At 42.7% G+C, this 21,404-nt stretch overlaps 1 protein-coding gene across 1 annotated transcript in view; it reads right to left on the reverse strand.

Annotated features, from left to right (window-relative positions):
• Nucleotides 1-21,404, reverse strand: part of LOC100676938 (sodium-dependent phosphate transport protein 2B-like) — a 40,523-nt gene that overhangs the window by 13,571 nt on the left and 5,548 nt on the right. Inside the window, exons 3-8 of the mRNA XM_003421010.3 lie at nucleotides 16,366-16,480; nucleotides 16,138-16,272; nucleotides 13,308-13,436; nucleotides 6,062-6,205; nucleotides 3,998-4,109; nucleotides 1,480-1,675 (exon numbers count right to left, since the gene is read on the reverse strand). Of these exons, the coding sequence (XP_003421058.2) occupies nucleotides 1,480-1,675; nucleotides 3,998-4,109; nucleotides 6,062-6,205; nucleotides 13,308-13,436; nucleotides 16,138-16,272; nucleotides 16,366-16,480 (831 nt within the window). The remainder of the gene's footprint in view (nucleotides 1-1,479; nucleotides 1,676-3,997; nucleotides 4,110-6,061; nucleotides 6,206-13,307; nucleotides 13,437-16,137; nucleotides 16,273-16,365; nucleotides 16,481-21,404) is intronic.

Raw genomic sequence — 21,404 nt, forward strand, 5'->3', positions numbered from 1 at the left:
TACCATATGTTTTCATTAACGGACGCATACTGAGTCATGGAGTATGTTTAAATTTTTGGTTGGTAATATGGATTTTGAGAACTATTATCTGGTACTACCTGGTTACCACAGAACTTTTAAGGTTCTCAAACCCATTATTAGTGGTCACCCTTCTGTACGACCAGGCCTTGGTTGCTGATGTTTGTCATGGTGCCTTCCATTAGGTTACGTAAGGAAATTCTGCTTTTTCGAATATGACACAAAAAGCAAAACCAAACGTACGAGGGCTCCCTAACTATCACAGCAAATCAAACCAAACCCACTGTCATGGAGTTGATTCTGGCTCATAGTGACCCTGCAGGACAGAGTAGAACTCCCCTGTTGGGTTTCCAAGGTTGTAATCTTTATGGAAACAGACTGCCTCATTTTTATGCTACAGAGCAGCTGGTAGGTTCGAACCACTGACATTTCGGTTAGCAGTCAAGTGCTAGACTGCTTCGCCACTAAACCCACACAGGAAACCATAAATATGCTTACAAGGCTTATCTGGAGGTACAAAAAGCAAAAGAGACAAAATTTTTACCCAATCACACTTCCTGGTTGCACTACCTAACTTGCAAACCTCAGACTCCAGCTATTTTGCTTCAACTAACGTTTCTTTCACCTTTTGCCATTATGCAAGTCCCCACTTAAAAAAAAAAAAAACCAAAACTCAGAAACCCGTTGCTGTTGAGTCCATTCTGACTCTTGGTGACCCTATAGGACAGAGTAGAACTGCCCCCTAGGGTTTCCAAGGAGTGGCTACTGGATTCAAACCCCCGACCTTTCAGTTAGCAGCTAAATGCTTAACCACTGCACCACCAGGGCTCCCAAGTCCCCACTGAAGGGCGGGAAATACAGTGGTAAAAGTATACTATCAAAGAACTTGAAAGCTGGAAAAAGTAGGCAGTACACCATATATACCATGGACCGTGGAAATTAATGCACTCAGCAGGAGGTTTGAGTCCACTGAGACATGCCTCAAAGAAAGGCCTAGCAATCTACTTCTGAAAATCAGCCATTGAGAACCCTATGGAGCACAGTTCTGCTCTGACACACTTGGAGTTGCCATGAGTTGGAACTGTCTCAACTACAATTATTTGTTTTGTTTTTTCTTTTTTTCCACTTTCTCTAAGTCATTACTTTCAGTGAGCCCAGTGGTACTGAGTACAGGAGTGGGAACATCATAGAGCCAAAGTATCCCCAGGTGTCCAATGGAAAGTCCTTGAGTCTCTTAAGAAGCTTTTCCCCTCCCTCAAAATAAAGATGACACAGGTGTTAAAATCAAGGAAAAAAGAAAGGCCAATTACTCTCTCAGATGTCCCTAAAGCCCCATCTTCCTTGGCTTGTTCCAGAGGTAGTCAAGAGCTGTGTTTATAGAGTCACCCACTCTTCACCATGTCTGCCCAGCTGATTGGGGTGGGAACAGGTTCTTCTCCTCTCTGAAGGATGCTGGCTTACCTGGATAATGAGCTTTGTGAAGGGATCTGTGATGACTTTCAGAAGTTCCGGGGTGTCTTCACCATTCTTGAAATGGAAGCTCTCCAAGACAAGGTTGGTCAGTACCTCCAGGTAATGTGTGGCAGCCTCAAGGGGCAAGAGCACGAACACAGACAGCCAGTTGAAGAAGTCATGGACAGTGGCACCTGCAAAAGCCCTGCCCGAGGGGAACCCCACCAAGCCAATGGCCAGATTAGTCAGTAAGCAAGTGGACAAGATCTACAGAGGTCATTACCTGTACCATCTGCTACCATCTGATAGGGTTCCCATATCTGTACGCATGTGTAAAATCTCATTTTCTTTCTTACAGTGACCTCAAAGTGGGTGGTATTAACATCCCCATTCAACAGATGAGGAAACTGAGTGCTGGCAAGCACAGGGGACATGAAGATCACTGCATGGGCTCTGGGCCCAGGGTCCTTGTCTCCACTCCTAGAAAGAGCTTTTCCTACCAGATCAGAGAACACTCAGCTGAAAGCCTCCGATGCTTGGAGGAGGCATGTTTTATACATGTTCTCTTACAGCTGTTTTGAAGAATTATATCAAGGCCACTTGTGAATCACACATATTAAATGGAGACAGCCTTCCTTTGAAAATGTGGGAACCCCGTACTAAGGTAACCACAAAATTCTCTACATGAGAGAACTCTTAGCTTAAAAACAAAAGAATTTAAGATCATGGCTCCTTTGGAGAATCTCAAGAAACACATGAACGGTCTCCATAGGAAGCAAGACTCATATGTACCACTCTCTGCCTCTATCTGAGCAGGATCACAGAGCCCCCTGAATTCCACCCCATCCATGCCCAGGCTAAGAAGCTCTCATCTAGATTTTTTTCCTTAGTGAAAAAATTTCCTTTTAAAAACATCTGTGTGTCAAAAAAACTCCCCAAACCAAAAGCGTTAACCTTTACAATGGACGTCAACAGTAGAAACTGAAAAAAACCAAACCCGTTGCCATTGAGCTGATCCCAACTCAGGAAGGGGTAATAAATGCTGAGCTTCAGTAGTAATCAAAGAAATTACAAGTGCAAATTTTCACCTATCACATTAGCAAAGTTTTTTTTCTTTTTAATAACTTTTGTTGCTGTAGAGGGTGGTTTAAGGCAGACACATTTATACACTACTGGTGTGTGTAAAGTGATACAAATATTTTGCAGTAATTTGGCAAAATGTTTTCAGAGCCATATACATGTTTGATATAGTAATGATTGGTCTAGGACTCTATCTAAGGAGTCCAGGAGAGAAAAAACAAAAAAACAAAAAAACATAACCCTAAAGAAGTTATTGAAAACAATCTATTTAAATACCTCCAAACAGGAGCCAGCTAAGTCAAGTATATTCCTATATATCAGGAACCTTGGTAAGTCTCATGTTTTCATATTTCTTACATCATAAGTAAATGCTACCCTGAGGCAAAAATTGGTGGAACTGTGGAAGGAATCCAAGATCTGGAATAAGAACACATGGATTGAGTCCCAGCTATGCCCTGAGCGGAGTCACTTAGCCTATTTGAGCCTCAGTTGCCACATTGACAAAATGGGCATGGAAATTGTTGAATCGCTGGATGTTCTGCTGTGTATGTTTCCAACAACAAATAAATTATTTTTTAAAATGGGCATAGAAATGTCAATCCAGCCTCACACTTGAGCAGCGACAAGGAGGTTCTCCAAGGTTCGGGGAAAATGAGGACATCTCTGAGAACGTCCACTGTCTTGGGCTAATTGACACAAAGGATGACATTTGCAGTCTCCCCAACCCGCCTGCTTTAATGCCACCTGCCTGACTCACACAGTGACAACATTACCTAGGCAAGCTGCAAATATCCTCAGTCTGCCTTGCTCATTACTCTTTGTATTTTAATAAGCTCTGATAAAAGTCAATCATCGTTCAGACTATCCAAAAAAATGTGCTTAATTTCCACATTACCCTTTTTGGAAGAAATGAGCTCCCTTTGCCTGTATTCAAACCACCCCTCTTTTCTCATCTTATGCTGCCACAAAAGCTATATTTTGCCTTTTATTGCCATGCAAGTGAAGAACAAAGAAAAAGTGGCAAGGGTTGAGTGGGCAAAAATGGAAGCTATAGGAAATTATAACCATTTATGACTAAGTGGGACCGTAAATCCTTCCCTAACTGGGCTGGTTTTAACTACACCATGCAGCAGGTAGGCTTAGAGCTAGAGCTTCTTTCTATTGAACGTTGACTATGTGACAGGCACCTTGCTAACACATCTATACACGATCGGGTTTAATCCTCAGGACAACACTGCAGTCATAGGTACTGTTATTAACCTTGCTATGCAGATAAGAAGCTGAGGCCCCAGGCAGTGTAATTAGCTGTATGTGATCTCGGTCTCCAACTCTACACCACCATGGCTACTTCTAGGAACCCCAGCAATGAGAATACATGTTCTCATGGTCTAATATGGCCCCAAACAATAGACCTGAAAGTGGCAAAGGCTGATTTGGAGCCTCATACCTTCGGAACTCTTTCTGGTCTCCAGCCTGCATGAATGCCACAATGGTGTTGGTGATGGAGGTTCCAATGTTGGCACCCATGATGATGGGGATGGCAGCCCGCACAGTCAACACTGGAGGGTGGAAAAGAAGGTGAGCAAGTTCAGGAAGGAGTGCAGTGGTGGCTCAGTGGTAGAATCCTCGCCTTCCGTGTGAATGACCTGAGTTTGAGTCTCAGCCAATGCACTCATGCGCAGCCACCACCCATCTGTCAGTGGAGGCTTGCATGTTGCTATGACGCTGAACAGTCTTCATCAAAGCTTCCACACTAAGGCAGACCAGAAAGAAAGTCCTGATGATCTACTTCCAAATGAAACCCTATGGCTTACAACAAATGGATCTTTTTGTGCATAGGGTCACCATGAGTCGGACCTAAGAACAACTAAAAATTCAGGAAAGCAGCCTGACTGTGTTCCCCATAGCTGTGGGCCCAAGGCGAGGCTGAGCTCATTCAAGGTGGTAATTCCTGAAAGCAGCCGTTCTCAACTTATTTGGGGTTAGGCGCCTCGCTATGAGTCTGAGGAATTGAAAATCTAGGGCGGCTTGACATAGAAATATGCACATGTGTCACCAAAAAACTCTGGCACACAATTTTGGAGAATTCACAGATCCCCCGAACCTTTCTTTGGACCCCAGTTTAAAAATGCCTTTCTAAAGTTCTCTGTCCTCCCTATTACAGGTACAAGACTAGACTAAAGAGACCAGGAAACCGCCGATATTTAAGGGAAAAATCAGTCTATTATCAAAATTTTCTGACTTGTGGAAGTCAAATATTTTGAAGAAGTAATGCCTTTTTCTAATTCACTAGTGAATTAGTACACTAGTTAATTTTGGCCAAAATGCTGGTTTGGTTACATTACTGAGGAAATAAATTTTCATTAGAGATCTATCCAAAGATTTTCAGAAAAAAAAAGGAAACTGAGAAGGAGAAGGAGTTTGGGGCTATTATATTCCTATGTGGAGTCCTGGTGGCACAGAGGATTAAGAGCTAAGGCTGCTAACCAGAAGGTCGGCAGTTCAAATTCACCAGCTGCTCCTTGGAATCCCTCTGGGGCAGCTTTACTCTGTCCTATAGGCTTGCTATGAGTCAGAATCGACCCGATGGCAATGTGTTTTGGTTTTATATGCCTATGTGCCAGGCACCTTGCTATGTTTATATTTGATAGGCAAATGCCACCCGAGGTAAAAAATTTGGACCCACTAGTTAGTTCACCAGTGAATTTTGGGCAATATGCCAGTTTTGCTTAGGTTGTCGAGGAAATAGCTTTTCATTAGTGATCTGGCCAAAGATTTTCAGAGAAGAGTAGGCAATTGAGAAGGAGGGGTTTGAGGCTATTCCTCGTGGGAGTAATACATTCCTTCAGGTCACAGGAAGAAGGATCTGTGGGCTGTGACTTTAATCTGAGAAGGCCCAGATGAGGAAAGTTTAAAAATGCTAAATAATTCAAGGTGGTTGAAAATTAACAAATGCAAACTGGTCTGCCTTAAAAGAACCTATCTCAACTTAGTTGGAGCAAATATGAGTTCGGAATGCCATCTCTCCAGGCTCGCTTGTCCCAAAGCCAGTGTGTGATGTGACTAGATGTCTTTGTTCCTTGTGCTCACCAGTGGTATCCAATAGAATTTCTGTGGTGTTGGAAAGGCTCTATGTGGCTATTAAGCACTTGAAATGTAGCTAGTGTAACTGAGGAATATTTTATATTTTAAATTTAAATTAATTAAAATGAAAAATAAATAGACTTGTGGCTAGTGGCTACTGGACTGGACGTGCAGTTCCACAGAATTCAGAGCTAAGTCCTCAAGCTCAATCATTAAAGCCCAAACAGGAGGCTGTCTGTGATCAAGGGTGGAGTTCCTTATAGTTGAAGAAAATAGGAAGATAATGGTGACAAGGTCTAGACATACAGTAAGAGTAAATACCAGCCTTTCCAGGTGGACAGGTAAATGTCTGAAACATGGGTTCCCAACTTTCAGAAACATGGTCCACAGCTTTTAGAAACATGGGTTCATGGATCCCCAGACTTACGTGAGGAGGCAACCATGCTGACGATGATGGACGAGGAGGTGCTGGAGCTCTGCACCAATATGGTCACCAGCACCCCAATCACCAGCCCTGCCACAGGGTTGGACAGGATAGAGTTGTCGCTGAAGAGCTGCCCGGCTACTTTTCCTGAAAAACAAACCCACAAACACATGAAAGTTGGTGTGGTAGTCGCTGGGTCAACAAAAGTCTCCATCCAAGGCCAGTTGGCCATGAGGTTTGGGAGCCCAGTCTCCAGCTCTGTGGAGACGTCCTTCCATGATTTCTCCCAATGCTGCCTAGTTGCCACAAGAGACCCCACCTGCTGGCTATCCCTCACATGCCCTCCCATCTCAGCTTCTCTGGCTTAGCTCCCCACCCACCATCATCTCCACCACTCATCTTGTTTCCTCGCCCTACACCCTCCCATTCTTCAACCAGAAGGTTTGAACTCCCTCAGGAAGCTCTTTTTTAGCTTTCTTTGGTCATGAACCTGGCATCAATTAGTTCAGGGGATGCCAGTGAGCCTCCTGATTCCCTATTTCTTCTTCTAGGTTTCTGCAATACAGTTCCAACTCAGAAGATTCATCTTCCAGGGGTGGATCTTGTCATTCTGCTCATCTTTTCCAGCCACGCCTCAGCCCCAGCCAGCCTAAGTTCATAATAAATAATAAAAAACAAAACAAACCCATTGCCGTCAAGTTGATTCTAACTCATAATGACCCTACAGTACAGAGTAGAACTGCCCTATAGGGTTTCCAAGGAGCAGTTGATGGATTCCAACTGCCAACTTTTGGTTAGTAGCCAAGCTCTTAACCACTGAGCCACCAGGGCTCCAAGTTCATAATAGAAATCTATTTTCTTCTTCTTTTTTTTATTTCTATTTTTATTTTGTTTTAAGTCAAAGTTTACAAATCAAGCAGTCTTTCATACAAAAATTTGTATACACCTTGCTATGTACTCCTCGTTGCTCTCCACCTAATAATGAGAGAGCACATTCCTTCTCTCCACCCTGTATTCCCTGTGTCCATTCAACCAGCTTTTGTCCTCCTCTGCCTTCTATGTCCCCTCCAGAAAGGAGCTGCCCACGTAGTCTCATGTGTCTACTTGAACCAAGAAGCTCACTCCTCACCAGTATCATTTTCTATCTTATAGTCCAGTCCAATCTCTGTCTGAGGAGTTGGCTTTGGGAATGGCTCCAGTCTTGGGCTAACAGAAGGTCTGGAAACATGACCTCCAGAGTCCTTCCAGTCTCAGTCAGGCCATTAAGCCTGGTCTTTTTACGAGAGTTTGAGGTCTGCATCCCACTGTTCTCCTGCTCCATCAAGGATTCTCTGTTGTGTTTCCTGTCAGGGCAGTCATAGGTTATAGCTGGGCACTATCTAGTTCTTCTGGTTTCAGGCTGATGTAGTCTCTGATTTATGTGGCCCTTTCTGTCTCTTGGGCTCATAATTACCTTGTGTCTTTGGTGTTCTTCATTCTCCTTTGCTCCAGGTCAATTGAGACAAATCGATGCATCTTAGATGGCCACTCTAACGCCCCAGACATCACTCTTCCAAAGCAGGATGCAGAATGTTTTCTAAATAGATTTTGTTACGCCAATTGACCTAGATGTCCCCTGAAACCACGGTCCCCAAACCCCCACCCCTGCTACTCTGTCTTTTGAAGCATTCGGTATATTCATTTAACTTCTTTGTTTTTGGTTTAGTCTAGTTGTGCTGACCTCTCCTGTATTGTGTGTTGTCTTTACCTTCACCTAAGTTAATTCTTGTTTACTATCTAATTAGTGAATACCCCTCTCCATCCCTCCCCGCCACCCTCATAACCATCAAAGAATATTTTCTTCTGTGTTTAAACTACTTCTTGAGTTCTTATCATAGTGGTATCATATCATATTTACCCTTTTGCAACTAATTTCACTCAGTGTAGTGCCTTCCAGATTCCCCTATGCTATGAAATGTTTCACAGGTTCATCATTCTTCTTTATCGATGCATAGTATTCCATTGTGTGAATATACCATAATTCATTTATCCATTCATCCATTGATGGGCACCTTGGTTGCTTCCATCTTTTTGCTATCGTAAACAGTGCTGCAGTGAACATGGGTATGCATATATCTGTTTGTGTAAAGGCTCTTATTTCTCTAGGATATAGTTCAAGGAGTGTGATTGCTGGATTGTATGGTAGTTCTACTTCTAGCTTTTTAAGGAAGCACCAAATTGATTTCCCAAGTGGTTGTACCATTTTACATTCCCACCAGCAGTGTATAAGTGTTCCTGTCTCTCCACAGCCTCTGCAACATTTATTATTTTGTGTTTTTTGGATTAATGCCAGCCTTGTTGGAGTGAGATGGAAACTCATTGTAGTTTTGATTTGCATTTCTCTAATGGCTAATGATCATGAGCATTTCCTCATCTATCTGTTAGCTACCTGAATCTCTTCTTTAATGAAGTGCCTGTTCACATCCTTTGTTCTTTTTTTAATTGGATTATTTGTCTTTTTGTTGTTGAGTTTTAGCAGCATCATGTAGATTTTAGAGATCAGGCGTTGATCGGAAACGTCATAGCTAAAAACTTTTTCCTAGCCTGTAGGTAATCTTTTTACTGTTTTGGTGAAGTCTTTGGATGAGCATAGGGGTTTGATTTTTAGGAGCTCCCGGCTATCTAGTTTCTCTTCTGGTATTTGTGCATTGGTAGTAATGTTTTGTATACGATTTATGCAATTTGTTAGGGCTTCTAGTGTTGTCTCCATTTTTTCTTCCATTATCTTTATTGTTTTAGATTTTATGTTTAGGTCTTTGATCAATTTTGAGTTTGTTTTTGTGCATGTTGTGAGGTATGGGTCCTGTTTCATTTTTTTGCAGATGGATATCCAGTTATGCCAGCACCATTTGTTAAAGAGACTCTCTTTTCGCAATTTAACTGCTTTGGGGACTTCGTCAAATATCAGCTGCTCATATGTGGATGGTTATATTTCTGGATTCTCAATTCTGTTCCATTAGTCTATGTATCTGTTGTTGTACCAGTACCAGGCTGTTTTGAATACTGTGGCAGGATAATAGGTTCTAAAATCAGGTAGTGTGAGGTCTCCCACTTTGTTCTTTTTTAGTTATGCTTTACTTATCCAGGGCCTCTTTCCCTTCCATATGAAGTAGGTGATTTGTTTCTCCATGTCATTAAAAAATGTCCTTGGAATGTGGATAAGAACTGCATTGTATCTATAGATGGCTTTTGGTAGAATAGACATTTTTACAATGTTGCTCCTTCCTATCCATGAGCAAGGTATATTTTTCCACTTCTGTAGGTTAGAAGGAAGAAGTCCAAGCTGCTCTGAAGGCACTGGCAAAAAACAAGGCCGCAGGAATTGATGTAACATCAATTGAGATGTTTCAACAAGCGGATGCAGTGCTGTAGGCGCTCACTAGTCTATGCCAAGAAATATGGAAGACAGCTTCCTGGACAATTGGCTGGAAGAGATCCATATTTACGCCCATTCCCAAGAAAGGTGATCCAACCGAAAGTGAAGTATAGAGAACAATATCGTTAATATCACACGCAAGTAATATTTTGCTGAAGATCATTCAAAAACGGCTGTAGCAGTATATCAACAGAGAACTGCCAGAAATTCAGGCGGGTTTCAGGAGATGATGTGGAACCAGGGATATCATTGCTGATGTCAGATGGATCCTGGCTGAAAGCAGAGAATACCAGAAGGATGTTTACCTGTGTTTTATTGACTATGCAAAGGCATTCGACTGTGTGGATCATAACAAATTATGGATAACATTGCGAAGAATGGGAATTTCAGAACACTTAATTGTGCTCATGAGGACCCTGTATATAGACCAAGAGGCAGTTGTTAGGACAGAACAAAAGAATACTGATTGGTTTAAAGTCAGGAAAGGTGTATGTCAGGGTTGTATCCTTTCACCATACCTATTCAATCTGTATGCTGAGCAAATAATATGAGAAGCTGGACTATATGAAGAAGAACGGAGCATCAGGGTTGGAGGAAGACTCATTAACAACCTGCATTATGCAGATAGCACAACTTTGTTTGCTGAAAGTGAAGAGGACTTGAAGCACTTACTAATGAAGATCAAAGACCACAGCCTTCAGTATGGATTGCACCTCAACATAAAGAAAACAAAAACCCTCACAACTGGACCAATAAGCAACATCATGAAAAATGGAAAAAAGATTGAAGTTGTAAAGGATTTCATTTTATTTGGATCCACAATCGACAGCCATGGAAGCAGCAGTCAAGAAGTCAAATGACACATTGCATTGGGTAAATCTGCTGCAAAGGACCTCTTTAAAGTATTGAAGAGGAAAGATGTCACCTTGAAGACTAAGATACCCCTGATCCTAAATCCTAGCCATGGTATTTTCAATCGGATCATATGCATGTGAAAGCCGGACAATGACAATTTTCAATCGCATCATATGCATGTGAAAGCCAGACAATGAAAGCCGGACAATGAATAAGGAAGGCCAAAGAAGAATTGATGCCTTTGAATTGTGGTGCTGGCAAAGAATATTGAATATACCATGGACTGCCAAAAGAAGAAACAAATCTGTCTTGAAAGAAGTACAATCAGAATGCTCCTTAGAAGCAAGGATGGAGAGACTGCGCCTTACGTACTTTGGACATGTTGTCAGGAGGGATCAGTCCCTGGAGAAGGACATCATACTTGGCAAAGTACAGGGTCAGCAGAAAAGAGGAAGACTGTCAATAGGTGAATTGACACAGTGGCTGCAACAATGAGCTCAAGCATAACAACAATTGTAAGTATGATGCAGGACTGGGCAGTGGTTCGTTCTGTTGTGCATAGGGTCACTATGAGTCGGAACCAACTTGGCAGCACCTAACAACAACAGGTCTCTTTTGGTTTCTTGCAGTAGAGCCTTGTAGTTTTCTTTGTATAGGTCTTTTACATCTCTGGTTAGATTTATTCCTAAGTATTTCATCTTCTTGTAAAAAAAAAAAAGAGTCTACTGTAAACGGTATTGATTTGGTGATTTCCTCTTCCATGTTTTCTTTGTTGGTGTAGAGGAATCCAACTGATTTTTCTGTGTTTATCTTGTATCCTGAAATTCTGCTGAACTCTTCTATTAGTTTCAGTAGTTTTCTTGAGGATTCTTTAGGGTTTTGTATGTATAAGATCGTGTCATCTGCAAATAGACTTTACCAATCTGGATGTCCTTTATTTCTTTTTCTAGCCGAATTGCTTTGGCTAGGACCTCCAGCACAATGTTGAATGAGAGCGGTGATAAAGGACATCTTTGTCTGGTTCCTCATCTCAATGGGAATGCTTTCAGGCTCTCTCCATTTAGGGTGATGTTGGCTATTGGCTTTGTATAAATGCCCTTTATTATGTTGAGGAATTTTCCTTCTATTCCTATTTTGCTGAGATTTTTTATCATGAATGGGTGTTGGACTTCGTCAAATGCCTTTTCTACATCAATTGATAAGATCGTATGGTTCTTGTCTTTTGTTTATTTATATGATGGATTACATTAATTGTTTTTCTAATGTTGAGCCATCCCTGCATACCTGGTATGAATCCTACTTGGTGACGGTGAATTTTTTTTTTTTTTGATAAGTTTTTGAATTCTATTGGCTAGAATTTTGCTGAGGATTTTTGCATCTAAGTTCATGAGGAATATAAGTATGTAATTTACTTTTTTGTGTGGTGTCTTTACCTGGTGTTGGTATCAGAGATATGCCGGTTCCATAGAAAGAGTTTGGGAGTATTCCGCCCTTTTCTATGTTCTGAAATACCTACTAGCAGTGGTGTTAACTCTAATCTGAAAGTCTGGTAGAACTCTGCAGTGAAGGTATCAGGGCCAGGGCTTTTTTGTTGTTGTTGTTGGGAGTTCCTTAATTACCTTTTCAATCTCTTCTTTTGCTGTGTGTTTATTTAGTTGTTCTAACTCTGTGTTTGTTTATGTGGTAGTATGTTTCTAGAAATTCATCCATTTTTTCTAGGTTTTCAAATTTGTTAGAGTACAATTTTTCATAGTAATCTGATATTCTTTTTATTGCAGTTAAGTATGTTGTGACATCACCCATCTCATCTCTTATTTGGGTTATTTGCTTTCTCTCCTGTTTTTCTTCTGTCAGTTTGGCCAATGGTTTATTAATTTTGTTATTTTTTTCAAAGAACCAGCTTTTGGTCTTGTTAACCCTTTCAATTGTTTTTCTGTTCTCTATATCATTTAATTCTTCTCTAATTTTTATTATTTGTTTTCTTCTGTGTCTGATGGCAGAAACCTGTTTTTTGAAAGCTTTAAGGTGCCTCTAAGACCACCAAGTCCATTCCTCTGATTTTAGAAAGAAAATTGAGGCACAGAGAGGTAGTGTGACTTCCCTGAGATTACACAGCTACTCAGGGCAGAGTGAGGACCGTTACTAATGCTGCTGTCAATCAGGGAAACCAGAAGTGGTGGCTGCCCCTCTCCTGCTCCCCCACAAGTGCTCCCTTCCCCAATTTTTCCAGGTTACAAAGAAGAGAGGAATAAAGAGGTGCAAATACTGTGGTATTTGGTGTCTCCTGGAACTGAGTTTGAATTCGGCTGTGAACTTTGGGAATAATTACTGATATTTCTGAGCCTCAGTCTTGTCCTTTGTAAATGGAAAGGGCTTTGGGGAGGAATAAACTATACCCTTGAAAATGCCTGCAACCAGTATGCTCTCAAAGTACCATTGGAGGTACAAACATTACCACACATATGGCAACTTCACCCTCAAGGTTCCCATAATACCACCGGGCCACACTCAGTCCTAGAATATGTTTAGACAACTGCCATGGTTGCAGATTCTTCCAGACTGAGGAGCCCTGTTCTCCCCCGAAAGGCCCAGCTGTAGCCTAAGACAGCAACTATTATCCTATAATCCCCTTGGGTAGAGAAGCCCAAAGACATCAAAGACCCCTAAGATGGAAAGTCCTCATATCAAACAGCTTCCTACCTGGGGCTTGAGGACAGACATGGGGCAGTCAGGGCCAAGGATTCATCGGCTTGGCATTGGCTCCAACCCTGGCTCCTGTCTAAGCCACTTTGGCAAGTCATAGCACCTTTAGGGGCCTCAGTTTCCTCTTCTGTAAAATGGGAGGCATCAACTTTGCAAGATCAACTCTGAAGTGGCTTCTATTCCAAAAACATTCCAGGATCCTGCAGCTTGAGAGGGCTTGGTGAGTTGTTCCGTCTGAACCCAATTCAATTAGACACCTCCCACATCCATCCGTACCTCCAACCAGCTGAAAGGCACTGCTGAGGACATCCAAGGAGCACACAAACAAGTAGAGAAATCCCAGAAGGAAAATGAATTTTCCAATTCCTTGAAATACACATAGAATCTTCTCTTTGGTGTTTCTCTCTAGGGGTTAAAAAAAAAAAATCATGAAGGCTTTTAGTCTCTGAAATACTGAGAAGTTTGGCAATGAGCTCAGAACACTCCACCTCCCACCTATGGACAGAACCAGTCAGGCAGGGCAGTGAGCTCTTGGGTATAGGAAGACCAACAGATCCAATGCATCCATTGCTGCAGTTTTCCAAGCAGGCACCACTGTAGTCCATTTATCGAACCCCCTGGTGAAGTGACTGTAAAGGATTTGCATCTGGGAGGAGATGTGGCATCTGGGACACAGACAGGCAAACCAGGCTCCAGACTCAGTTGAGCTACACTGTTGCTGACTGAGGGAGGTAAGAGCACTTGCCACCTGCTAAATGCTGGATTAGATGTAATGGCAGAGTATTTTCTAGAATGTGACTTCTTGATAGCAATCGTGGAGGGCCTTTGGGCCCTGGTTTCTTCCTGGGATGCTCCACCCTTGACTGCTATTTTCTCCAGTCACTTTTAAAGCCCTGCATGGTCCTTACCTCCTCCTCCCCCCCTCGGCATCCCCCCATCCTCTCTCTCTAGGGCTTGCCTCAGTATCTTCTGGCTTGTTTTAACACTTACCTCTCCTCTTCCTGATTAGGAGCTGAGAATAGAAGAGGTGAGATCCCTCCTATCACAGCTGCCCTGCCTCCCAGTTCTCCTCTCTCCCAGCCCAGTTCCCCTCCTTCCCAACTCCCCTCCCTCCTAATGCCAGCCTCCCTTCCCTCCCAGCTCCACACAAACCTTATATCCTGCACCTGGAAAAGAAATGTAGAATTACTTGCACCCCCAGCTATCCTGGTTGCACATTCATTTGTCTAATTGTATCTTTTTTTGTCCACTCCAAAGAAAGGTAAGCCAACTGAATGTGGACATTATCGAACAAAATCATTAATATCACACAAGTAAAATTTTGCTGAAGATCATTCAAAAATGGCTTTAGCAGTACATTACAGGGAACTGCCAGAAATTCAAGCCAGATTCAGAAGAGGACTTGGAAGGAAGGATATCATTGTTGATGTCAGATAGATCTTGGCTGAAAGCAAAGAATACCAGAAAAATGCTTGCTTGTGTTTTATTGACCATGCAAAAGCATTCGACTGTGTGGATCATAACAAATTATGGATAACATTTGGAAGAATGAGAATTACAGAACACTTAATTGTGCTCATGCGGAACCTGTACATAGAAAAAGAGGCAGTCATTCGAACAGAACAAGGGATACTGCGTGGTTTAAAATCAGAAAAGTGTGGGTCAGGGTTGCATTCTTTCATCATACTTATTCAACCTGCATGCAGAGTGAATAATCAGAGAAGCTGGACTATATGAAGAGGAACGCAGCGTCAGGATTGGAGGAAGACTCATTAACAACCTGCGTTATGCAGATGACACAACCTTGCTTGCTGGAAGTTAAGAGGACTTGAAGCACTTACTGATGAAGATCAAAGATCACAGCCTTCAGTATGGATTATACCTCAACATAAAGAAAACAAAAATCCTCACAACTGGACCAATAAGCAACATTATAATAAACAGAGAAGAGATTGACATTGTCAAGGATTTCATTTTGCTTGGATCCACAATCAATGCCCCCAAAGCAGCAGTCAAGAAATCATACAATGTATTGTACTGGACAAATCTGCTGCAAAAGATCTCTCTAAGGTGTTAAAAAGCAAAGATAACACTTTGAAGACTGAGGTGTGCCTGACCCAAGTCATGGTATTTTCCATGGCCTCATACCCATGAGAAAGTTGGGCAATGAATAAGGAAGACCAAAGAAGAATTGATGCCTTTGAATTATAGTGCTGGTGAATAATACTGAATATACAATGGACTGCCAGAAGAACGAAGAAATCTGTCTTGGATGAAGTATAGCCAGAATGTTCCTTAGAGGTGAGGATGTTGAGGCTTTGTCTCACACAATTTGGGGATGTTATCAGGGTGGACCATTTTCTAGAGAAGGACATCATGCTTGGTAATGTAGAGCATCAGCGAAAAAGAGGAAGAAACTCAATGTGATGGATTTACACAGTGGCTGCAACAATAGGCTCGAACATATCAACGATTGTGAAGATGGCGCAGGACCAAGCAGTGTTTCGTTCTGTTACACATAAGATCGCTATGAGTTACAACCAACTTCACGGCACCTAATAACAACAACTTGTATCTACCTTTCATGCCTCCGTAGGTGCCAACATCCTGGTACAGGAGCCAGGAGCTACTGCTTGTAGGATGTAAGCATATGGATGAGGTGTGCTGTATCCATGATGCAGGCAATACCCTTCCAAAAGCCTCCTCTGATGCCCACCTTTAGGTGAGAGGCCCTCTGAGGAGCTCTCTGAGAGCAAAGACCTTGTCTGTTCATAGCCGTGCCCAGAGCACCTCCGACGGTACCCAGAACTTGGTTGCCAAAACTACAATTCAGTTTCTGAACTGGTTATAATTGCAGTGTCTGGCACATTTGTTGCGCAACAAACTTGCTGTAAGAAAAAATGCTCCCCAAACAACATGTTGTGCTTTAATTCTAAACCTCAGTGGCAGCCAGGTGGCATTCCTGGCCAAGACCTTTGATATAAAACATGAGAACAATGAAAAGGGGGAGGGTGACCCACAAGAGTGAACCAGTGGTGCCAATACTTTTGCTGAGCAGTATCCCTCCCACCTTGCCCCAGCTGGAATGAGTTGGCTTCATTTTTACCTGACCACTTGATCCCCATGTCCTTAAGTGCAGGTATGTCCCATGGGTCTTCCACCTCTGGGAGGTCTTCAATCAGTGCCATACTGGAATACGAAGGCAGAAGTTTCATCTTGGTTAGAGGGTTCTTGGGTGCATCTGCCCAAACAAGCAACAAGACACAGGAGTCAGGCCTGAGTCCTCTCAGGTTCTCATAGGAGACCAGTCAATGGCTGAATGAGCACTACTCACTTTTAGCAGTCTCTTCACCTTTTTCATGTGGGGCGGACTGCTGACTAGTGACCTCTTCAATGTATTTTTTGGAGTCTGGCTGGGCATTTTCCACCTCAGGCCAAGGAGCCATTGTCTGTGGATGGAAAAAGGGAGCTTAAAAAAGCCACCACCAATAGGAGGCGCATGCCTAGGAGAAGGTCAGGTAAAGCCCAGTTATAGTGATGGGGGAACTGCCATGATGGGGAGAACCACTAGTAGTAATTAGTCATAATGCTTCTCTTTGTGGGGAGTACAGGAAGGTTGGGTGTCATGCTATACCTTCTAAGTTTGGAATCTTAAGTGCTACATTTTATTCCTCTTTCAACCCCTCATCTTGGCTGCCATAAATCAGACCACTTCTTCCAGTATGTTTCTGGTCCAGCCTCAGATCTGTATACTTAGTTAATCCGTCAACTTCTGGCTTGATCTCTGTGTCTTAACTCTCTTCTTCAGTCAGAAACAGAATGCAAACACAGCCGTCGTCATCAGCTCATGGTATGCCAAGTCCTTACACTGGGCTGATTTTCACATCAAGTTGGTCTGCTCATAAACCTGCCTCATCCTGAGGATGTATAACATGTATGACATAATGTGTACATATAATGTAACGTACATATATAGATCCCATTTTTTTACTCAATTGTTTGACTTTTCTTCTTTCTTCCTTCCTACCTCCCCCTCTCCCCTTCTCCCTTCATTCATTCTTTCCTCCCTCCCTCCCTCCCTCCCTTTCTTCCTTCCTTCCTTTCTTTCTTATTTTTATATTCTTGATATAAGCCTTTGGCTGGTAACATATATCACAAATAAACTTCTCCCAGCCTATACCCTGTCTGCTCTTTTAATTGTATCTTTTAGTGAGTAAAAATTCTCAAAGTTAGGAATTATTTTCAGCACTCTTACTTAGCACCCCTTTTGTTTTTTTGCTAACCCTTTTTTTCGGAATTCTTTGGTGGTGTAAACGGTTAAGCACTCAACTACTAGTAACCGTCAACTACTAGCAACCCTCAGAAGACAGGTCTGATGATCTGCCCTCAAAAGGTGATAGCCTTGAAAACCCTGTGCAGCTGTTCTACTCTGTAACAACAAGGTGTATGTATATGTTATTTTACATTTTACCTGCTTAACTTACGCCTGGGTCAAAAGCATGACACCTTGGACCTTGTTCAAATACCAGCCGTGACACTTACTATTGGGTTTATACTTAGGCAAGTCACTTTATGCCTCTGAGTGTCAGTTTCCCCATCTGTAAAATAGGAATAATCCTTTGTACCTTGCAGAGTTATTATGGAATTAATGATGATACCTGAAAAGAGCCTGGCACAGAACAGTTCTTATTATTACTATGCCATGCTGTCTGCATTGAAGACTCTATGTCAGAACAACATTTGTTCCCTCCCCTCCTCCCTCCCCTCTCCTTCTCTCCCCCCCATCCCCTCCCTTTCCATTCCATTCCATTCTATTCTATTCAGACTTCCTCATGACCCATTTTCTCCACAAAGCCTTTCTCAGGAATGTGAAAAGGAAGCACAGCTCTTGACACACCTCGCCAGCCACTGCTTTCAGTCCTTGTCCTTTAAGACACATTAGACAATGTAGTCCAAAAGGATTGAAATAAACAATGCACAGAACAGGAAGTACAAATGGCTGAAATACTTATTTAAGAAAGGGTTCAGCCTCATTAACAATACCATTAAAACAACGTGAGACATAAGTTCCAATTATCAAAATAGCAATGAAAAAAAAGAAAAAACATGTAACATGTCATGGTGGAGAATTGTGATGAGATGAACATTATAAGAAGTTCCAAAAAAACAAAAGTTGGCCATATGTGGAAAGTGACTTGTATTTTTTGTACCCAGGAATTTCACTTCTAGGAATTAGGAACCTAGAAATACTGAATCTCAGAAAACATCAGAAATACCTGCCTTGCTCCATCAGTTAATTCAGGTTTTGTTTCAGTTTATTAATAAGCCCCCAGCACCTCACCTGTCTCATAATGTTGTTGTTGGGTGCTGTTGAGTCAATTCTGACTCATAGCAACCCAATAGGGCAGAATAGAACTGTCCCATAGGGCTTCCTAGGCTGTTATTTTTACAGAAGCAGATTGTCAGGTCCCACTCACAATAGTACCATGTGTTCTGAGTATCAGAGAGTTAACACTTATTATGGGAGAGTGGGTTTACCATGGGCCAGGGCATGCTAGGCACTTTACATGGAGGGAAGTGGTATTATTCTACACATTACACAGATGAGAAAACTGAGGCACAGAAACTGATTCTAAGTAACTCCAAAGTGGTAGAAAGAACCTTGAACAGAGGCTCATTTTAATCCAGAACCTTGTCCCACAGTGGCTTTTGGGCTGGGGCCCTCTGCCTGACTACCAGTTTCTGAAGGCAGGCTGTTTTCTAATGTCCTATACCCGGTACCTGTCATAGAGATTTGAATCCTCCCTGCAGCTCAGTGAAAAGCTGCCTTCTTTGAGCTGACAATTAAATGTGGGACAAAGCCTGCTGTTTAAGGCCTGAAGGATGCATTTCCTTCCTGGGGCGTGTTGAGGGGCAGCTATAAAGCTGGGGCAGGGCAGGGGAGGTGGTGCACAGCTGGGACGGTTGGGAAGGATAGGCTGACGTTGGCTAAATCCAATCACAGCTCAAGGCCACCATGGTGAGTGAATTGGCCCAGGCTTGAAATGATGTAAACAAAAAAACCCAAACCTGTTGTTGCCAAGTCGATTCCAACTCAGTGACCCTATAGGACAGAGTAGACCTGCCCCATAGGGTTTCTAAGGTGTGGGTGGTGGATTTGAACTGCTGACTTTTTGGTTAGCAGATGAATGCTTAACTAATTTACTACCAGGGCTTCTGAAATGGCATAGAGGTTTAAGAAGGCCCATCCAATGTGCTTTTTTTGACTACAGCTAAAATTTCTTTACCTCTCTGACTAGTAAAGGGATCCTGAACCATGGTATCTTGAGGAAAGGAATTTTGGAACTCTGAACTTCAGTCAGGCACTATGCTGGGTACCCACATAGCATAGAGGTTCAGAACCGGACTCTAGAACCACACTCAAACCCAGCTTTGCCCCGGACACATTGTGGCCTTGGGCAAGTCAGTTGACCTATTCATACTTTTATTTCCCCATCTGTAAAATGGGCTTTATAACAGTGCCTCCTTCTCTGGGTTATTAGGAAGCTTAAGAGAATTGGTTTCCTGTCACTCCTCTTAGCAGCCCTGTGAGTTAGTATTATTCCCATTCTACAGATGAGAAACTGAAGAGAGACTAAGCCACTTGGCCCAGGGCTGCACTAAGATTCTCTGCCTATGTGAGTTTATGTTTTGCCTCAATCACCACCTGACCTGGAGCCTATGAAGACACATCCTGTTGTGTGATATGTGGAAACACCTGAATGACCATGTGACAAGAAAGAGTGAGTCACACGTCAATGATGAGATTGTGCTGATTATAGGCCCAATTCCAGGCACTTGAAAAAGGCCTCCTGTAACCAGTGCTTGCAGGCCATTGATACCAGCCATTGCTTTAAATTCAGCCTAACCTAAACCCAACTCATTCTTTTCCTCTTCACTCCATATGATCCCCTATGGGGAATGTTCCTGTTGATGTGATTCCTGCCATCATCCTCTGAGAATCTCAAAGTCATCTCTGAGTGCCTCCAAATATGACCAGGCACCAGGACCTACTGGTTCTACCTGGGAGCATCTCATACCCTGGCTGTCTTTGGTTCCTGGTGCCGCCTCCCTCACCTGGGCCTCAGTACCTCCTGCTGGGACAAAGGCAGCAGCCTGTCCAACTAGTTTGGGCTCTAGTGTCTCTCCACAGGTTAACTTTCCTAACACCCAGAGGTAAGAATTTGGGTGCAAACTGACTCCCCATCTGCGTAACTCACCGATCTTTTACTACCCACTGCTCACCATCTAAGGAGTCCTGATGGTGCAGTGGTTAAAGTGCTCAGCTGCTAACCAAAAGGTCAGTGGTTCAAACCCACCAGCTGCTCTGTGGGAGGAAGATGTGGTAGTCTGTGCCCATAAAGATTACAGCCTTGGAAACCCTATGGGGCAGTTCTACTGTATCCTATAGGGTTGCTACAGGGTCACTATGAGTCAGAATCAACTCTATAGCAATGGGTTTGGTGTTTTGGGTTACTCCTCATCTGAGTCCTCCTGTGGTCTCACTGGCCTAATATTGGCATCCTGGACAGTCCCATCTCTGTGCTCTTGCTCAGGCAAAAAAATAAAAAACAAACTAGTTGTCCTTGAGTTAATTCCTACTCATGCAATCCTATGTGTTTCAGAGTAGAACTGCACTTCGTAGGTTTTTCAATGGCTGTGACCTTTCAGAAACAGTTCACCAGGCCTTTCTCCCCAGGTGCCTTGGGTGGATTCAAACCACCAATCTATTGGTGAGCAGCTGAATGAGTGCTCCATTTCCTGCATAGAAGGCTCTCCTCACATCTTTCTGTCCACTCCTCAGACTTAGCCCAGGTTCTCCCTCCTCCTGTGCCTGAGTTCTCTGGCCTTTTCTATTCTTTCCCTTCTGTGTGCTTCTAGCACTACTGTACTACCCATGTGACTCACCTGGCACTCCATCACACACCACTGTGATATCTTTTAATGGCTTTCTTACAAGAACAGTTGCTACTTAATGAGCAACAAAGAGGAGTCAGGTGCTATGCTGATGCTTGACATATATTATTTCATTCAATCCTTATGTAAGAAAGGCATCATGATCATCCCCAGTTTACAAAAGGGAAAACCTGGAGCCCAAAGAGATTAAGCAATTCATTCACAGTCACCCCATAGCTGAGTGACAGAGCCAGTTTTACAGCCAGGTATATCTGTCAATGAAGTTGGAGCCACAACATGCTTACTTCTCTATGATGTGGTTAGGGGGCGGGGGGCGGTAGAGCAAGCCAGGACAGAAATCTGAATCTCTTCCCAGAGCACTGATTTTACTAATATTATTGGAGAAGGCAAATGTTAAGTAATTTAACTAGCAGCTGA

This window comes from Loxodonta africana, chromosome 10 (assembly GCF_030014295.1).
Source record: "Loxodonta africana isolate mLoxAfr1 chromosome 10, mLoxAfr1.hap2, whole genome shotgun sequence".
Lineage (NCBI taxonomy): Eukaryota > Metazoa > Chordata > Mammalia > Proboscidea > Elephantidae > Loxodonta > Loxodonta africana.